Source organism: Betta splendens, chromosome 10 (genome assembly GCF_900634795.4).
Source record: "Betta splendens chromosome 10, fBetSpl5.4, whole genome shotgun sequence".
NCBI lineage: Eukaryota > Metazoa > Chordata > Actinopteri > Anabantiformes > Osphronemidae > Betta > Betta splendens.
This window is the reverse complement of record NC_040890.2, coordinates 17557354-17576862: the sequence shown is the minus strand read 5'-3', so window position 1 is coordinate 17576862 and position 19509 is coordinate 17557354. Positions and strand designations below refer to the sequence as shown.

General features: G+C 45.8%; 1 protein-coding gene and 1 long non-coding RNA gene across 9 annotated transcripts in view; one reads left to right on the top strand and one right to left on the bottom strand.

Moving 5' to 3' along the window:
* The window catches only part of rapgef2b (Rap guanine nucleotide exchange factor 2b), a 64894-nt gene extending 49458 nt beyond the window's left edge, over nt 1–15436 (bottom strand). For all 8 annotated transcript variants that reach the window (XM_029164422.3, XM_055512299.1, XM_029164427.3 and 5 more), the window contains exon 1: nt 14797–15436. In XM_029164422.3, the coding sequence (XP_029020255.1) occupies nt 14797–14865 (69 nt within the window). In that variant the 5' untranslated portion in view covers nt 14866–15436. The remainder of the gene's footprint in view (nt 1–14796) is intronic.
* Nucleotides 15437–17090: 1654 nt separating this feature from the next.
* LOC114863904 (uncharacterized) lies at nt 17091–18379 on the top strand. Its single transcript, XR_003787172.3, has 4 exons — nt 17091–17188; nt 17443–17486; nt 17565–17611; nt 17688–18379. It is a non-coding gene; the product is annotated as an uncharacterized LOC114863904 (long non-coding RNA).
* The last annotated feature ends 1130 nt before the right edge of the window (nt 18380–19509 follow it).

Here is a 19509-nt window from a genome sequence, read left to right as displayed (position 1 = left end):
CTCTGCAGGATGCAAATCAAACAATAGCAGGCCGCGCGGTGCCGCTCCGCAGGCTCCAAACGCACCGGACCAAGACGTGTCCATTCCCGCCCATTACGCTCGGGCCCGGAGGACGAGGGTGCACGCGGGCCTGCCGCCGGCCCGGTGACTGGCAGAGCAGCCAGTCGCCAAAGAGGTCAGGGAAGTTGTGATGTATTCCGGCATTGTGTTCATTTGAGCCCGTTGAGAAATACAAAAGAACTTAAAAAGAATATCCGACTGAAGGGGAAGTCACAGGTAAAGTGACGATCAGGCAAAAGAATGTGGCCGCGTGCGCTTACAGTAAGTAACAGGAGAAAGCAGCTTATCCGCGAGGCTGAGGGCACATGGTTAGTGAAAATCTGTGTATATGTGGAAAGAATAATGCAGGTTGACTGATAAAAACTACTCCCTCTAATCCCCTACGCTGATGTAATGTATAAACACCATCATCCTTGGGTTCAGGATAAAAGACTTGACATTTAATGAGCAGAAACAATAACGTTGCTTTGCAAATAAACACAAAAATCCTCAGTCAGATTAGATCAATTGGTTAAAATGTTAATTAATTCAACAAGCTGCTGATCCCACACTTAATGGGCAGGTATGTCTTCCATTTCTTCAGCTCCAGGCCGTCCCAACCACAACACCTCTGCTTTCCTTATCACTTAACACCGAAGCGCCTGCTCGCGAGATAGGAGGCTTTCCTCTGATCCGGCCCCTTCGCCGACGCACAAATGGTCAATCCATTTATTCATCTGGCTCTGGCCGGGTGCAGATAACAGACCTCTGGATGCATCCGTCGCCCGCCGAAGACAAACATCAAACACCAGGAGCAACCAGGAGCCTTTCAAAAACAATGGGACACTGCGGCAGAGATAAAGAGCGTCCCACTGGGAGCTGAAGAACGTTTGTTAACCAGAGGCCACATGAGATTCTGCATAAGTCTAAAATAGGCCTGGTTAATCAACTGTATATATCTATGTCTACCAGGTTAGTTTAAAATATCCGACCCTGAGTATTATCATGCTTAAACTGGTTAATGTGCATCACAGGACCAGGTTGGCGACATTGTGGTTTCATACGATGCAGCAACAGACAGTCGAGCCTTATAAAGCCATTTAGAGCATGATGTGCTGCTACAAAGTCACCCGGCAGAGTAAATCAATGACAGTGTCTCCTTTGTTGATGAGTGTTTGTCCAGGCGAGCGCGGATGCGATTCATCCTTCCAGACCTAGAAAACCCAAGTACGTGTTTATTCTAAACGAACGGGCTGCAAAACGTGTGACTTTGATCCGTTTAATCTAGTGTGAATGCAACAGTGTAATTAATCCTGTAACCGTCTTTGAGGCTCGTCTAATAAACCAATGCTTCGCGCATCTTGCAGATTGATTATATGTCCAGGAAGAAAATTTAAATTCATCAATAGCTGAAGCTGCTTCTTCAGAACCCGAGAGGTCCGAAGGAGGCGGAATCGCGGCGTCTCGCTGTGAGGCATATGTGCTTCCGTCAGCGCAGCCAAGCGACGTGTGAGGAACTGAATGAGACGTCGCGTCGAGTCACATCTCGCCGCCACACTGAACTTGAGCGCGTTGCTAGCGCTCCTCCTCTCAGATCTGACGACGTGCAGAGCAGCGCATCCTCTGCGCTTTAATCGTTCTCACCTAAAAATGGTCTGAAAGTGATGATGTGTGAAGCAGACGGCCGCTGATCAACGGCTTTTTGTTGGAAACAACGTAATTAAACATGACTTTGAAGAAGCGGTCCTGCACCACAACTGAGACTAACAGAGGATGCCTTCAGGAGCCGAGCGGCATCTTTCTACCAGTTGGCTCATTATACCGTCCCGGCCTAAGATGCTTACAACGCTGATCCCTGGCAGCCAACGCAGGAATGGCCATTCTAATCACGGCACTTTGAGCGAGGAGGATTTGTTGTTGTTCTGTTTCAGAAAATAGCTGCAAAAGGCACAAATTAATCCCCTGTGACTTGGGAGCGAGGAGAGGACGGCCTAGTTTTAAAACAATTGCTCAGCTGTCACCGCGGGGTCAGCTTTAATTTCACACCCTCAACCTCGGAACTATTCCTCAGTCGAGTAAGTCAACATTTTTGCGAATTCCTCCGAAACGTTGACCTTTTGCAGGTTTGCCGATAGGCCCTTATTCAGAGATAGAGCGGCCGGCGGCTCCTGTTACCATGACAGTGGAGGGGCCGTCTTGTGTGTCGGGCCAGGTTAAGGCTCGCATTCCTCAGATGACAGCGCTTAGATAATGTCTCAGTGACCACACATACACATGAACATGCCGTCTCAGTCGCGCCTCCTACTCCCTGCTGCTCGTTGACCTATGGAAGCAGGAGCACACCAAGTCAGAACCATCTGGGTCAACTATTAGGGCAAAGCATCCTCACAAGGACACAGACTGGTTTTAGAAGATACCCAGCATTCCCTAGGCTCCTTTATGAAATATCTAAATGTCATTGCATTTATATATTTATATTTCCACCTTTTCATCATAACATGGGAATATATATCTATGATTATTTCTTATATTGTCCACACTGTGGCGTTAATTGAAATAAAATGTCAGCCTAATCAATGTCAGGCTGCCTAATAAAGGAGCATATGTCAGCAGCAGAGACTAGATAACAATTTAAAGCGAGTGCAGGAGCTTAATGAAGTGGACAGAGCTGCTGTATGTGCAGATAAACAGCCCGTGGCCGCGCGGCGGCGTAAACAGGCTGCTGGGAGTCAGACAGTCCCCCGCTGAAGGTTGCAAGGTCACATTGCCGATGCGCTAATGGCAATATATTGCATTATATTGTCTGCTCAGCACAAGCGACGCGGCGCGTCTGCTCCAGCGTGCCAAGAGGCAGCGAGGAGCAGGGAAACAGCAGCGACGGCAGTTCACCGCGACCTGTGCAGCGCTCATCGTGCACCCCGGGGGGCGGCGCCCGCTCGCGGTGGGGGCGGCGACGCGTCGCTGCGCGTGCTCCGTGCGCTGGCGTTTGTTTGCAAATTCCCTGCGCTAACGGGGGGCGGGCAGCTGTCCTCCAGTCCCTGTTGACAGAGAGCGCGAGATCTGCTGGGTATTTTTATCCATTAGCCTGTGTGAGCGAGCAGGTGGAGGCTTTGTGGGCGACGGCAAGGTCACAGACTGACGGGTGACGCTGCGCCGCTATCTGTGGCTAAACGTCGAGGTCTGAGTGTCCGCTGTACAAAGGCACAGCGTGAGATCATAGGGGCCACTGGCAAATGACTCTGCCTTCAGTTAATCCTTCAAAACACGAGCTGCTCCAAACAAAGTAACCATTAAATCTGGAATTAAACTGTATTTCTGAATAGTGAACCAAGTGTGCGTTGCTGCTGCCGGCAGGTTTGGCCCCTGAGGACACATCAATACCTCGGTGCACCTGAATGAAGTTGGCACATTCTGCACAAAGCTAATTAGCAGTGAGCCCTCGGTGTTAATTCAACAGCTTAAGCTAAGATGGGACACGGCTCTCTCCCGTTCCTGCTCGGCCTCAGATGGGAACCAAGTGCTGGACAAACAATTACTCTCACCCTGCCACCTGTTCAGCTGTGGAAAAAGGGGAAACGACTACAGGCGTCCAACGCATCCAGCAGCCATCGGGCTTGAATGGAATTACATGGTGGTGTGTGGCTGAAGTGGCTGCTGGAGCAAAACGCCTTTGCAGATAAATTTGAAAACACTTGAGAGAGAGAGGGGGTTTAATTCCCACCGTGGCCGAGCAGCTGGTGAACACTGTGACGGGCTGGAACAGGATTCAGGCATGTGAATGAGCTTAGCAGCACCTACTTGAGCGACCTTCCAGTGCAAAGGCCTTTAAAAACAGAAACACACCCACTCGGGCCGTCTGAGGCAAATTAGATGTGAAACTGGTTCGCAGCTTCATCGAAGTGTCCGTGAGGTTTGTGCAAAGCAAACAGCGAGAGGGGGACAGTTCAGAGTTTCCAACGCACCCGGTTTGAAGCTCGACTGGCTGATCGATCCAGGATATCAGATTTTGTGCCGGTCACATTTTTCACACGCATGATGCTTCACACACTGCAACGCAACCAGCTGCGATACGGCTGCTGGAGTGTTCGGTGATTCCACAAAGTGAGTCACTGCTTGCAATTTGTAATAACAGTAAAGTCAATAATGCCTGAAGGAAGAACCAGTTTATTGTACTGGCAGTTTCCAGTAACTTGGCTCCTCGATTTTCACAGTGAGACATTTATTTAAAAGATTGTTTTGTTGTTTGTTTTTATTATTATAATTCAATTATTTACTAAAAACAAGTTACAAAACTGTTTTGTTCATTCGGTGGAAATCCAATTTGGCCGACCTCAGAATCAGCAGTGCTTGTGTAAAAGAAAGTGAGCACATTAGAAGGAATGCTAACGGCTAACTGACCTCTGCAACCCGTCCGCTTTGATCAGCACCGCAGCCAATTGACACAGATGTTCTGTTGGAAGCACGTTTGCAGCCGAGCACAGAACCGTGCTTCCAAACCTTCAACAGCCTCTTCTGAGATAAAGAACTGATTGCACCAGCAAGGGGAAGTCAGTGATTCATGTCACTCTAGCTTTTAGTCAGCTGTAAGGAAGGTCAGGTACATCTTATTAATTCGCTAACCAATGTCAGCATTATTTGGACACGTACTGTAGCTCATCTAATCGGGGCTGAATAATGTGGGGTAATCTCAGCCACACCTCATAAAAGCATGAAATAAGCAGCACTTAAAGACCTTTGTATTAATGCTACTAGTCTTCAATCGAAGGGTTTTCAGTGAAGGTCTCTGTCACATTCTATGTAAACACCTGGTCTCTGAACGAGTGTACAACTGCATCATACATGAGGAAATCCTGGGGTAAACAGTTCAACTTCAGTTTCTTCTCTCAACATTCTATTTCCATAACCCTAAACAGGAAGGCATCAGGTTAGCCAGATTCATCCTATTGCTTCTAAAGCTCAATATCTATTCATTTATACTGTTTTACGCTCGCTACCTTTGCCTTAATTAAAGTGACGCGATTCATCCATATGGACTCATCACTATTCAAAATGTCACAACCAACTTCAGGCAACACAGACTGGATGAGGAACCCGACATTCAGTCTGAAGCCTCTTGACCCAGTCTGTGATGAAAGTATTACACCATGTCAACCAATGCTGGGACCACAGCCCAAGCCAGAGTCAACCACTGACCAAAGCACCACACAAAGCTGAAGAACTACACAAAACAAATACCAACCGCTCGGCCTTTCACTGTTACATGTGGTATATTTTCGAATTTGAGCTGTTAGTTAAACTATAGCAAAGTAAAACATCCCTCTTAATTGTATTAATAAACTAGCAGCTCCAGCCACAACAATGGAACAGACAGGATTCAAAAGTGGACGTAACACTGAACAAAGAGGTCCCTCAGCTCCATCGCTGAAGCTCATCGTAGCAGGTCCCTCCCCGGGAACAAAGCCAACTGTCTGACCCAATGAAACCTGCTCCATCTCGTTCAAACAAAGGCCTCAAAGAGGAGCAGCCCAATCACTGCAAAGTTACACAACGCCACAGAAAGATCAATTCATGAGCGCTGGAAGTGAAGACGAGCCGAGGAGGGGTCGGCGGGCGAAGGGGGCGGAGATGTGCTTTAATCTTGGCAGGGCGAACGGCTGCTTGTTGGCCTAAATGATCCAACAATACTCGGTTCCTTTCCCCTGTCCAATTAACTTAACGCAAATGGAAGCCACGCTGCGGAGGGGGAGAGCACTAATGAAAAGCCCCGATTTCCACAAGGGGAGAAGAATAACACTGAATCATAACTCTGCCCGAGTTCAATATTCTGCTGCGGCTGCATCCATCTGCTCTATTTTCTGCACAGACAGTCGTCCTGGTGAATTTGAAATATCTCTGGAATTCAATAATCAATCTTTTACATCTCCTCTGCTTTCTCCAACGGTGTTCTGAATAAAGTAATTCCAGCATTACAATGCAACTCTGGCTGCTGGTTGCTAGGGAACAACCGGCGCAACGCTTTCAGCGCGAGAGCCGCTTTCACACAGGCCAGATTTTGCTTTTTGGGCCCCAAGGCCAAAATAGTCCTCGTTCACCAGTGGAGCGCTCAGGCAGGTTTAAAACAACAAAAAGAACCTTGCATAAATTCATGCGTTTTTGCTGCTACGACACCATCAGCGTAACATGCTTCTGCACAAAAGGAGAGCGCCGTACCTGCAGCGGACGCCATTTGCTTCGTGGCGCGAGGGAGAAACAGAGCCAGGATTAAAACGCAAGAGTGAACAGGGTTCAAAACAAATGGCCTCAAATCTAAAACAGGCATATGGCACTTAAATAAATAAGACTTACTGCTTCCAATCTGGTAATCTGACGCACGCAATTCCTAAACCAATTTAAAATGCAGCCCAGGCAGTGGAGTGGTCTCATGTTTGGAGTGCCTCCAGAGGGTCTCTGCTGCAGACGACCGGTGCACGAACATCACGTTCCCTCGTCTGCCTTTGTTCGTAGCTACACACCGTCGCCTCTGAGCTCTTCCATCACTGCCGCCACAACGGGCCAGGGTTTAAACGCCGCCTGTGTTAGGTGTGACTCCTCACCTTGTTATCTCAGAGGCAGCAATTGTCACAATGCACCTCAAATCCACGGGAGACAATGAGCACTGTGTTTAAAAGCGGATGGGAAACAAGCGCTTAATTGGCGATGGATAGTGAGCAAAAGCAACAGAGCACACAAGTGCACTTCAACCACCTGAGCACAAACGAGAGCTGCAGCTCCTGGGGACCGATTTTACTTTTCTGGTGCTGGAGTTTCCCCTTCAGAAGTTTCCTGTTTACAGGGTTGACTTCTAATACCACCCAAAGCCTTTCACTTCACTCAGACCAAAATAGGCCACAGCCCTAGACATAAGGGGATTTCGGGCTATATCCTGAGGATGTGTTACAAAAGAAACAGACTGGACGTTTAGGGCTTCCATGTTAAGGTTAAAGCTTCCTTTTTCCTCTGTGCCCCTTGTGTCGCTTATTCACAAAACAGAACGGAGCTGATTGTAGCTTTCTTTTTTTATTGTTTTGTTCTCATGTCATTCATTTATGTTGAGAGACTTTAGCTTTTACAGCAGTTTTTTTCCCATATAAAGCGTTTAAAAACTGAACCTGCATATGGTTAAAAACTGTTGATTAAAATAAGGGAACTTGCTGTGATTTGAATTGAACTAATTCTGAAGTAGTACTTCAGCTACCAACTTTTGTCTCACAATGCGCCAAGTTTAAGCTCAGCGATAACGCAGCCTTTGTTAAAGTTAACTTGGCACAAGAGCAACTGCAGTGGGTACAATTTAGCTAAAAGAGCTATTTTCAGAGCAGTGAAATTAAAACTGAGCTTAACCGTCGCTGACAAGCAGAAGCCGGCTGCAACAGCGGGTCATTGTGTTGGGTCCATGCCACACTGGTGGACTCAAAGAGCCGCGGCCTATGGGACGACAGAGCAGCCTGCATCTTTCCTCCAGTTAAACCAAAGAGTCTTCATTTAGCCCAATAAACACAGGCCGCAGGCAGCGAGGCGCGTACGGTGATTTAAACACAACGCGTAGCTCAGTGAGCAAGGTCCCACCGCAATTACAACGGAACCGTTTCAGATGACGTCTAATACAGCTATTAACCAAACTACCAGAGACCTCTTGAAGCTAGAAGTCAAACTCACTCCTAATATTATAAAATGAGCTTACAAAGCACAACAAACCAGCTGAAAGTCACCACAGCAGCTGTTCCACCAGCCTGCAGAGCATTTCTGCCTCGTTTGAGCAATGTCAATTAAATCTGATGATTTAATGTTCTGAACTGTGACTTCAGCTACACTTTCACCCACGGTGTGCACTGTTGTGTTGTACAGCTCAAGCTAACAACCTTTTCCTCTGCACCACTTTCTCTCCTGTGCGTAACGTGCAGCTTTTTTCCCCCCTGAACGTCGGCTTAGGAACAGAACAGAGGAACTAAACGCATTACTCCACCAGAAATAAGCAAATGCTGCTTTGAGGGATTGTGCCAGCATTAGCGTCTCAGAAGAACGGCTAAAATGGCAACACACAAGCCTAGTTTTGATGCTCTGTCTGCATGCTAACGGTGGCAAGAATGATTAATGCAAAGGGTTTGCTCTCAGCAGGGGTGCTTCAAGTATGAAGGAAATATAGGGCCATATGGGAAATTGTCTGGCAGCAGATGGGGTCGAGTGAGGCCGGCGTCAATTAGCTCCGTGAAGGTCTGAGGCGCAGGTGAGTCAGTGGCATTTAATAAACTGACATCACACTTACAGACACATTATTGCAGGAAAGGTTCAAGAAAAGCAAACCACAACGTCGCTAGAGTGAAATCAATGAACTGGGCTACACATAAATCTGTCCATAAACACACAAGCGCTCTGATCTCAAAAACCCCTCCACTGGCATCCAAGTGATCTGGGCTCAGAGCTGTTAGGACATGAATGTAATCAGCGGTTGGATTTGTGTAAGTTGATAATTAGCCCCTGCTTCCCAAACGCAGGAAGCAGAGAGCAACTCAAACACTACAGCTGGACTCGGATTACGTGGTGGCCTTGGTAATGAATGGACATTTTCCCTGCTGGCCAACACAGGAACAGAGGGCTGCGGAGTTGGAAATGTGACCAACCACGAGCAGAGAACCCCTCGGGGACCAATTAAGGAGATAAGGTTTCAACTAGACGGATAACGTCCACCAATCCGCCCGACTGCACACAGGAAGCAGAACCAGCGTTATTCCCAATCACTGCTGCGTGGACGAGGAAAAGGCTGCTCTCCTGCTTCCTTTGTTGCCCTCTTTGTGTTCCCACCGGCACAGCCCGGGGTTCTGACTTGGGACGAGAGCATCCATTAGCGCAGACACAGGCTGCTGCTGCTGTTGTTAGCGCTTTACTGAATCACCTCTGGCCACCACTGACGCCACCAGCTGCACACAACCAAGAGGTTGGACCAGTTAGGGTCAAATCTGCATCAACCAAAACGTGTAGTGGCTTAAAACTAGAACTTGACAAAGAATCACATATAGCTCTCTATAAAATTATTGCATGTCACCAGTTACTAAAATTGAAACTACGTTTGAGAATCAATCACAGCCCAATATTCCCAACACTCCAGTGCATCCATATTTTCCTAATTCCCGGCTAGTTTAGACGTTTCGGTTGCTATTCATTACATATTGCAAACCCTCCCCTCCTCCCTCCACACTCTGTCAATAGGTCAATATTTGTTTACACTAGAAACCGAGGGACTTTGCATACAGTGACATAATTGACTAGTGGAAGAGAGTAACCGGTCTTTGTGCTGGGAGATAATTAAGTCCTCTAATAAACTCTCAAACGCATACGATACTTACACAAATCTACAAGAGCTCAGTTTAGCAGGAGAAGCTATCAGTGCCTGGCTGATAAATATTTGAAAGGTTAAACTTAAGTAGGCGAGCAATCCACTGGAGGGATGGTGTTAATGAAATTGGCTCTGGCCGCTACAAGTTAACCGAGTTAGGGCGTCTGTGCTAATGAAGCTGGATGTGGTAGGATTGAAACAGAACAACCAGCAAGTCGAAACACAAATCTCCAAATTAACATCTCCACATAACAGAATAATGAATACAAAGGCTGCCCCGATCTCCACCCCGTTAAAGCAACAGCAACCTTGTTCAGGCGCTTTTATTAAACACTGTAAACAAGTATAAGATGCATGGAGCAGTGCTATACGGGGACTTAAGATCCCTAATCGCACAAATTAATCAGCTCGCCTTGTGATCCACGTCATGTCTGAGCAGTGCTCCAAGAGGGCGGATTATACAGCAGCTTATACACCACAGTGAGCCCGTATTGCTGGGGCTAAAAAGCAAACTCGCTTTAAGTAGGATGGTAGTTGTTTACACTGATGACATCACAGATGTGAGCTTGATCGTAGCTCTCCAACATTTGGGATTAGGGGGAAGAATATATTTCACTTAATGTGAAATCAGTCTTCTCAGCTTTTTTTTTTTTTTTTTTAAATGCCGGCTCATTTCGAAATAAAGCCCTTAATGACAACCACAGAACACACTGTAATTCAATAGCAGCCATGTAAATACTGCATGTAAGGAATGGCTTATTCTTCTCCAGCTAAGTTATGTAAAGCCTGTGGTTGCCCAGTGCCATGAGGTCTGTTGCTTTTTGCTGCGAAGGCCAATGGAAATTCTGGAGCCTTGACTCGTTCACTGATTCCTCCGCTGTAAAATTATCTCCTGGAATGTGAACATAAGGAACTAAAACATGGTCAGACGGTACAGTATGAGTGATGTACAGTGGGACGTCCGGGGCTGTACAGACACAACAACAAAACAATGCAAGGACTTGAGACCAGGTCCGAGAACTTAGTACGTCAGCATTCAGAACCAATTTAATTATTATTATAGTATAGTATACAGAATAGTTAATTATTTCCCCTTTTTGCAACCTCTGCAAAAAAAGTAAACTTAAACACTCTTTCCTTGCTACTAAAAACTGAACCAGGCTGCTGACTCATGAATCGCTGAGCTCAAGTTACTATAGTAAAAAAAGGGATTCCACTGAGGAGCGACGAACATGGGGCCTTTATTTGGAAAGAGAGAGTGAGATCATCGATGTTCTGTGTGGTACCACGGTACTTCAATTGGTGCATCCTTCTTGTCGAATAGGGACGTTTTTAGAACCACTTAACAAAAAGCATCAACATTAACTTGCAAGTCTTTTTTTCCTCCAGACCAACTGTCCACCAACCTTATTCATACATAAAACAAATAACAACAACCATAATCCAGCCATGACCCAAACCTAAAGAACTCGCCTGGTACTAAATGAGGCTTCACTGGGCGAAAGCCACTTTGTTATTAACTTACCTCAGTCTCTGCGGAGCTTTTAAACACAAACTGCTCTGTATTGGCCTTTATTATTAGATTTCAGGGAGCAACAGGCGTGCACGCAGCTATGCAAACATTCTTGTGTGTTCCAGTAAGAACCCTTTCAGGAATGCCAATGCTTTCTGACTCAGTCAGCTACGACATCACATATTTACCATAACAATGAACCTGTACAAGCAGTGAAGAGGTTTCAGTTCAATTTAACCTTTCCACCTAGAACAGAATAATCAATAATTTTACTACAATAATCGCATCACACTCATGACTAAAGCAGGCATGGACATGAAAGCGTGGTTGAGCTGCGCCGATCAGACGCGTTCCTGTCTTCTGTGTGGCCATTGTACAGAGAGGTTGTTCCTTTCCTCCATTCCTTCCTGGAATCCTGCCCTGTATTTAAACTGGGAGGACTACATCACTGTGACCACGGTGTGTGTAACCACATCAGCCTGCAGTCAGCCTCCACTTTCAACACAAGAACAACATGTGACGTCACTGCTCTAGTAAAGGCCGACGCAACTGGGCCTAAATTTACTGATGGGAATTTTGGAGAATCACAAAAACCCAGCGTTGCCTGGGAAAAAAAGACTCCACGGCTCCTGTGTAGATGTTAAGTGGATTTAAATAGATAATCGTGTGCCTCCGATGTCCTGTCACAAATAGGAAAGCAGTAACCAACATGCAACGTGAGAAAACACATGCAGCTTTGGAAGGAGGGAGGAAGCGGTTTTCAAGACAGTCTTCCTGCGCAGGTTCAAAAGGCATCCTGACGCCTTTCCTCTTCCTGGAGCTTGGACCGGACAGGATGCTGAGAAACGGGGCCACTTGTCCTCATCAGTCAGTGTTTACTGATTCGCTTTACACACGAGTTATAACTGTAATACATAAATACTGTATATTTCAAGCATTAGGAGAAACGATCTAGTTCTCAGTCATTGCTCTCCTTCAAATAACTAAACAAAGCTGCCTTCGCCTCCTGCTTCTTGTGAACGGTTTTATTTCATCCCATAATCACCAAAAACCTGTAGGAATGTTCATGTTCTAGATGTTTTCCGCTGTTGCTGCGTCTTTAAAGTGCTTCCGTCTTTGAGTAATGAGCACACTGAATCTAGTCCCGGCAACAATGCAGGCCTCCTACTGGAGCGTTATCTCAGTAGAGCCACTGTAATCCTGCCCTCATCTCCTGTCTGGGTCCAGAATATGTGGAAACAATGTAAAGTAGGCACTTTGTCCTTCCTGCCGTGGAAAGGTGACCACTGTGGGGCTGCCCGCGGCCTTTAGCTCTGCCACCTGGCTGAACCAGAAGAGGAAAGCCAGTCCTCTGTCTGGATGCTGGCTGAAAATAAACAGCAGTGAAAGCAGAAGTGCTCCTCTGTGCACCGTGTTGGGCCAGGTGCATGATGCTCACTGTTCCCACGCGGCACAAAAAGGGCTTTCGTTTCTTATTTACAGATATTTACAGGTTACAGAGCCTGATGCCTTCATAGGTCAAAAACAATAAGGCATCATGTGTCTGGTTTCTCCCATCTGCTACAACTTTACTACTATAAAAGAAACTTCATAAGAAATTTACATAATGGTTTTGACCAGCTGACGAAAACGCAACTCCACCTAGTGACCTGAAAAACAAACATGACACTGACGCCACATTCACAAACTCATTTTGGGTTTGTTGCTTAATGGGAAATGGCCGCAAGTTACCAGAACTGGCGTGTAGAAACATTCTAACAAACATTCTCTATTCTAAATGAGTGACGGTCTTTAATCATAATAAATCACCATTTGATGCTGATTTCAGGTGGTAAAACTACACCGTGTGGCACTGTGCTTTTCTGATCATCAGACTCTCTGCTTGGACCACTGTCAAATATTCAGTCCACTTCCAACCGCAGTCCGAGATCACGCAACGAGATCTGACAAGGCCAGTGTGAACACTTGCTGTCAAGTGGTTGGTTATTTAAGCCGTCATGTGACAATAGGGTGAGACAGAGGGTCAAATCCCACTGTGGCCAGTCTCGAGCGATAAAGGCAGATCCCTCTAACCGTTAGCTAATCCTGACAGAGAGGCCCTGCCAACACCATTAGGATAAACTCCATGAGCCACTTCACCCACCAGACACCTGAAAGGAATCCTGACAAGCGTAATCACATGATATAAAACACCCGGGGGGTCATTTATGTAAAAACAATGTGTGGGTTTGTTGTTGGTTCCTGTTGCCACGCAAATGTTTCTCTCTGGACATCTGTGTTCAGGCCCCGAGTCCACTCTGGAATATCTAAAATCAAATGGACAAAGTGTGTGTATATGTTGTCTGTGGTGGCTCATTTCACAGCCCTGAAGTGTTAAATGACCATCATTCCATTCATTTTTAAACTGATCCGCCCTGTAGAACCCGTCTGATCCAAACCCCCTCAGCATCTTTTAATAGGAGCTCATTTCCAGATGAGAAATTCACTCTATTCTCTGCACACACATTCGTGGCAGGTGGGAAAGCCTCAGTAAATAAGGCCGTTCTGCCCTTAATATCACCATCACTATGAAACCAGCACAAGCAATCTTGCTTTCCTTGCGATTGTAATACTACAGCTGAAATATTCATTCATTTCAGTTACAGAATAGCAAATTCAGCCCGTTAGCCACATTATTACTTGTTTGGACATCTTCCACAAAATGAACCTGAACATAAATCATTTCACGTCCTTGATAAATTGTTCTAAAAATAACAAAATGATTTGCTTTATGGCCACAAATAAAGTCCTTGATAGCGTCTTAGAGGAACATTGTTGCCACTGATGCCAACCAGATCCTGCATCCTCATCTCCGTTTCCATAACCACAGCGGCTTTGGTCGCAGGGACAAATTATAGCTTGCATAAAGCTGTAAATACCACGGGCCGAGTGCCGCTAACAAGTCGTCAATGACACCATAATTGTTTCCTCAATGTCAGATATACAGGCAGACGGTGCCACTAACTGCAGCCCTCCAGTTAAAGTGGTGGCCTATTGATTGTCCTGTGTGTGTGTGTGTGTGTGTGTGTGTGTGTGTGTGTGTGTGTGTGTGTGTGTGTATAAAGCCTTTTCTACGTGCAGTGGGTGCAGGCGTTCAAAGAAATAACATTACTGGACTGAATGTCTGAATCTCTAAGTCCAGCGAAGCAATGCAGGTGACTATACACGTGAACGTGCGTGGGGCTCAGAAACCGCAAGCCACAGCATTTGCATGCTCAGAACTCTCCATGCAACTCTCAAACGTCCCAAAGGAAACAACTGGTGTTTATCAGATGACCCTGTGACCACGCTGAGCTCCACTCGCAGCAAATTCAAGTCCAGGCATCAGAGTTAAAGTCACGTCAACGCGTGGCCTAAGTCAGAAATAGAGAGCCTTTAAACTGGATTTTGTTGTCGCAGGAGTGAGTTGTGTAACTGCTCGCGAGCTAGCACGAGCTGCTAGCTACGTCAGAGTTAGCCACATCCCGCTCCGCTCGCGTGCCGCTCTGTGCGTGCGGTTACACGCGTAAACCCGCGCAGACACGCGGCCTTTGCACAAAATGCCCCGTCCCGCAGAGCTGCCAGGAGCGGGGCGCTGCGTGGCGACGCGCGGGGAGCTCGGTTCCCGCCGCGGATGCGGCTCCCGTCCGCTTATCCGCGCCGGCAGAGGCTCAGCGCCTCGCAGCCGTACGTGACACGGGAACGAGCTGAGTGGCAACAGTTGCGTCGCGGTCGCAGTTTGCGAGGATGTTGCAGCGTTACAATGTAGCAACTTAGTGACAAAACGCAGAAAAGGGGAGAGCGTTTGAACGCAGCCTCCCGCGGGAGTTTAACACAGTGTGTCGTTTCATCTGACCTGTTGCGTCCTTTCAGCCGGATTCATTATCACAGCCTGCCGAAAGCTGTTGTCCACATAAGACGCCATTGTTTTGAAGTCGCCGTCTGGAGGAGACTGGATTCCTTATGTAGAAAAGACGCGTAGAAATATCCCGGCGGGCGCGCGCGCGCGTGGTTCGGCTCCAGTCCCGTCGGTGTCTCGTCGTTCTCGTCGCCGGAGCTCCGACGCTAGCGGATAAGCTGGGAGTGCCCGGAGCGAGGCCACGACTGGAGCCAGACACCCAGCCGTCTCCTGGCGGCGGAGGCGTCGGTTCGCCCGAGCCCAAACCGGTTGCCAACACCGGGTCGCACGGACAGCGAACTTCTCGTAAAAGCGCCGCCTAAACTGTCTCTTCTATTTATGGGCTCAACGTGGAAAATGTCCTCAGATTCAAAGCAGCGTTCATCAAAGCCATTCCTCGTCTTTCCAGCATTCTGCTAGCGACGAAAAGAATTTCTAGGTCTGGTCCTCCGTGCAAAAAGTGAGCGGAAGGCAAACGGTTATCCGGTCCACAGCAGGCCGGCGTCCATCAGCACACACCGAGCCGGGTCCATTCACGGAGGAGAAACATTATGCTCGCATTTTAGTGATCTAAAAGTGGAGACAGGTTCGCCGCCGCTGCGCTCTGTTGTGTGCCACCATGGTGACTGACACCCCGCCAGCAAAATCAGCGGAATTAACGCGGCACTTCCTGCACGAGTCTTTTCAAAATAAGCCTCCGAGAGGGCAGAGCGTTGGAGGCAGATGAGGGACGGACTGTGTCTGGACGCACAGATCAGTCGCCACAGCAAGGTATTAAACACAATACGCACTAAATAAATTGGATTGTTGTTAAAATAGTCTCCTAAAAAGATTCTCTTTATTTTAGCTGACAATCAGTCAATTTACATGACCATAAAAACTGCACAAGACATCAATGACACTGTTACGTTTTGTTTTAGATTCATCACTCTGTTTTTGTGCCTGTGCTTTTAATATTTTTCATTATAATTAGCCTTTGTTTGGGTGTGTTTTCTTATTTTGAAGGCAATTGAGATTGCTCTTCCTGTCTAGACATATTTGCTATGTACGACTTGACAGAGATTGTTCCACAAGGGGCGACTCATGGGCGAGTCCATTTAACAACAAAAGGAAAAGAAATGGGAACGAGAGGTTCCGTGAGATCCGTAAAACTGGCACGTTGGTGCCACCTAGTGACTTAATAGGGAAAGACACGGGGAGAGGATTTATAGGTTGTGATTATTGGAAATCTCCTTTGGATGATTAATAATAAAGCCCTCGAGTCAAGCATGTTAAAAACATGAAATAGGCAATAATAACGAATTTCATAATTATACTAGTTGTGTATGAACTAAATGAATAAAAGTCTGATGAATTAGTTGAAATATAACTTAAATATAAAACATTACATACCTGAAAAGATATTCTACGTGCATACAAATATTATTTTAAATAATATAAGGTTGCTTCAAATGTATGAATAAAATAAATGTTTCATAGTATTTCTGTCCTTGGTTTGATTAGCCTTTCAAGTCATCTGGGGTTATTTCAGATATTAATTGGACACGTTTCATCCAATTAATATCTGAAATAACCCTGGCAAAAGCATCCGCTGTTTTTCTATGTAACTAGGCCACATGGACTGACTCCATGACAACCAGTGGCTGCATGACAACCAAGCGTGACCCCATGGACAGAGCATACCGCTGGGCTCATGTTATCACCCAGGGGTGCTCATTATACGTGTGTCTAACCTTCAAACGAAGCACAGCAGCAAAAAAAGAAAGATGCCAAACAATGAAGAAGCAGGAGGAAAGCAACAGTCTGGGCAAAGGATCCTTTTCACAGGTATGACACTTCTATTGTGTCACTGAACTCAGTGACAGAAGGTAAAATTCATCCTAAAAAGTCAGAATTGAAACTGAATTCTCTGTTTTGTCTGTTAAAATATGTACTTACTGTAATCAACAACAGGACAGTTAATTAGTGGAAGTGTTTGTATTGTGATATTACTTTGTATTTTACTATTTTACTATGTTGATTTGTATCAATTAAAACATCTATGCAGATTTTAATGCAAAAGCTAAACTAAATGTTTGACATTTTCCTGTCCTTATGTGAAATGTTGGCTTTTTAACCAGGCCCAGATGGAATTGGAGACTACAGGCCAAGATCGAATTATTTCCCCATGTACATTGGTGCAGGAGCTTCTTCACCTGAGGCCACAGGTGACCTCAGTTATTTGTGCCGTGCAGCTCCGCACGCCCCCCCTCATATGCCGAAGCACAGCTACGTGGGGGAGGTGGGTTGGGGCTGGAGGTACAACCACATGCTGAACGGTGGGACGCTGCTCAGCAATGTGCAAATTAAGGTATGGCTCAAAGCCACTGTGTGACTGTGTGCAGACTATGCAAAACAGCAAGACTTTGAGAAACAGCCGAATATGATGCAGTGTGCGGGAAATCTATTTATGTTTGGATAATAAGAACTGTATCAGATGTTTATCCTGATAAAGTTTGGACATATTGTTTAGCAAACACATTATTAGTTATAAGTAAGGCCTCATCACAATGACTTGTGTGTTTGTAAAGAATGAAACTGATTTCAATTGCTCCGTCCTGCTAGAAAACGGAGATCCGGGCAGCGTTGGAGGACAGAGTCACTCACAGGTTTCAGAATTAACTGTAAGACACTGTTTGCAACCTCCACTTTGCATGTGTTGAATGGATTTTGTTTCCACTGCGCAGACTCCTGTTACCTGTGTGTGCCGTGTCTCGAGCATGACTGAGCTCAGGTGCGCACAGCGTTGACTGACTGCATTGTAGCTCATCTGCCTGCACATTCATAATGCAACACTTCCTCGTTGGCAGGAACCTGCACCTGGAGCCGAGGAGGAGGAATCAGCCAGAGAGACACGGATGAGGTCACATAAGCACCTACCGGCATAAACAAAACCTCTGGGCTTGGATTTCACTGAATGTAACGTCACGTACAGCAAAGAAAAGGAATCAGAGGCAATGCAACTGTGTTCATTGTAATTTCTCACTATGATTAGAGTGAGTTTGAAAATGAGTCATGTCTAAATTGAGCAAAATTCCGAGTGCAGAAATGTAAGAAATGAAGATGAATCATGTTCGATCACACTATTATTGAAACACCAAAAAAAGAAACAGGTTTTCATGCTTGTCTGTAAACTCTATCTTTGCCATTCTTTCTTGGTTTTCATACTTTTAATAACAGAATTAATCCCAGTAGGAAAAGCAGCCGACAGTAGCAGTCATGACCTTTGTTGCATTAGAGTCTTAGTGACATGAAGAATGATGTGGTGGCTGATTTTCTGTTGCTTTTCATTTTTCCATTTGTCACTCGTGTGTTTCTCCATTTATCATCCATTCTTTCTCTTTACTGCCGTGTAATGAGCATTCAAAATTCATGGGACCAAGACATTTATACTAGATGCAGAGACGGGCCATATCCAACTATGCAACTGTTTCTGTGTTATTCCTGTAATTGTAATTGTGTAACAAAAGCAAATGGCACTAAATAAAACTGAAATAAAATAAAGCTGAAAAACTGAAAAAATCTATGAAGGGAGCGTAACAAGTTGAACTTTGTTCTATTAGAACAAGGACATTTCAAACAGTCAATGGTACTGAATTACAATTATGCACATAATAGAAATAAGGAACAGATGCAGCATCTGTGCTGCTGTAAGACGTAGGTGTTTGTTCAAGAAGCCACACTGGGATCGCACCACTGGCTATCGTTAACAAACAACAGTCAGACCATTAACATGTTCTGAGTAATAGTTTTCCTCTGACTGATATTCTGGGAAGTAGCAGCATTCCTCCTGTGTCTTCACACAGATTCAGGAGCTGGGTCACAAATAATACAGGAAATACAGCTTCACTGGGGCCCCGAGCCTCCGGGGCGCATGACGCACAATACACAGGAGCCGCAGCAGGTCTTTGAGAAATCTGAGTTTAAATATGGGAACAGCGATGGTTTGAACAGAGCGAACATGCAAATCAGTTTTGTGAGCTGAAACCTGATTTGTTCTAATGGCGTCACATTTGTTTACGCCCAGAAACAATATGACGGATGACTCCCAACAAGCAGACTCCACTTTTCAGAGTCAGTCAGGGCTAACGGCAGATGGCATCACCACCCACAACAGCTGGAGGACCCGGCTGTTAATGAGACACTTCCAGTTTGATTAAACATCTTTTAATCTCTCTAACATATTGACTTTTCAACTGTTTCAACACACTTCACTCCCTCCAGCCTGGATGATTAAATAGCACTTCTCAGATATTGGTATGCAGCACACTCACATTGCTGCTGTGTTTTATAACAAATTTCATCTTATGTAAGTGAGTATAGAATAAATCTTTGAGAAAGTTTGAAAAGTACTGTAATGTCTCATATTGTATTGATTCCTCGAGCTGAAGATTATTCTCCCAAATAACGGCGATAACTGCCCTCCTCTGTTTTACGGGTCAGATATAGACTTTGGATTCTATGGGAGAAGTACCTGGTAATCCTTGCCAATGGCTAAAGCAATCACACCCACTTATGTCTGGAGCAGATAACTGTAATGACCGTCTACGGCAATCAAGACCTCGGAGTCTCAGACACACATGTATCTTGTGCTTGTCATAGCATCATTACATGAGGCTGCCGTCAGTCTGA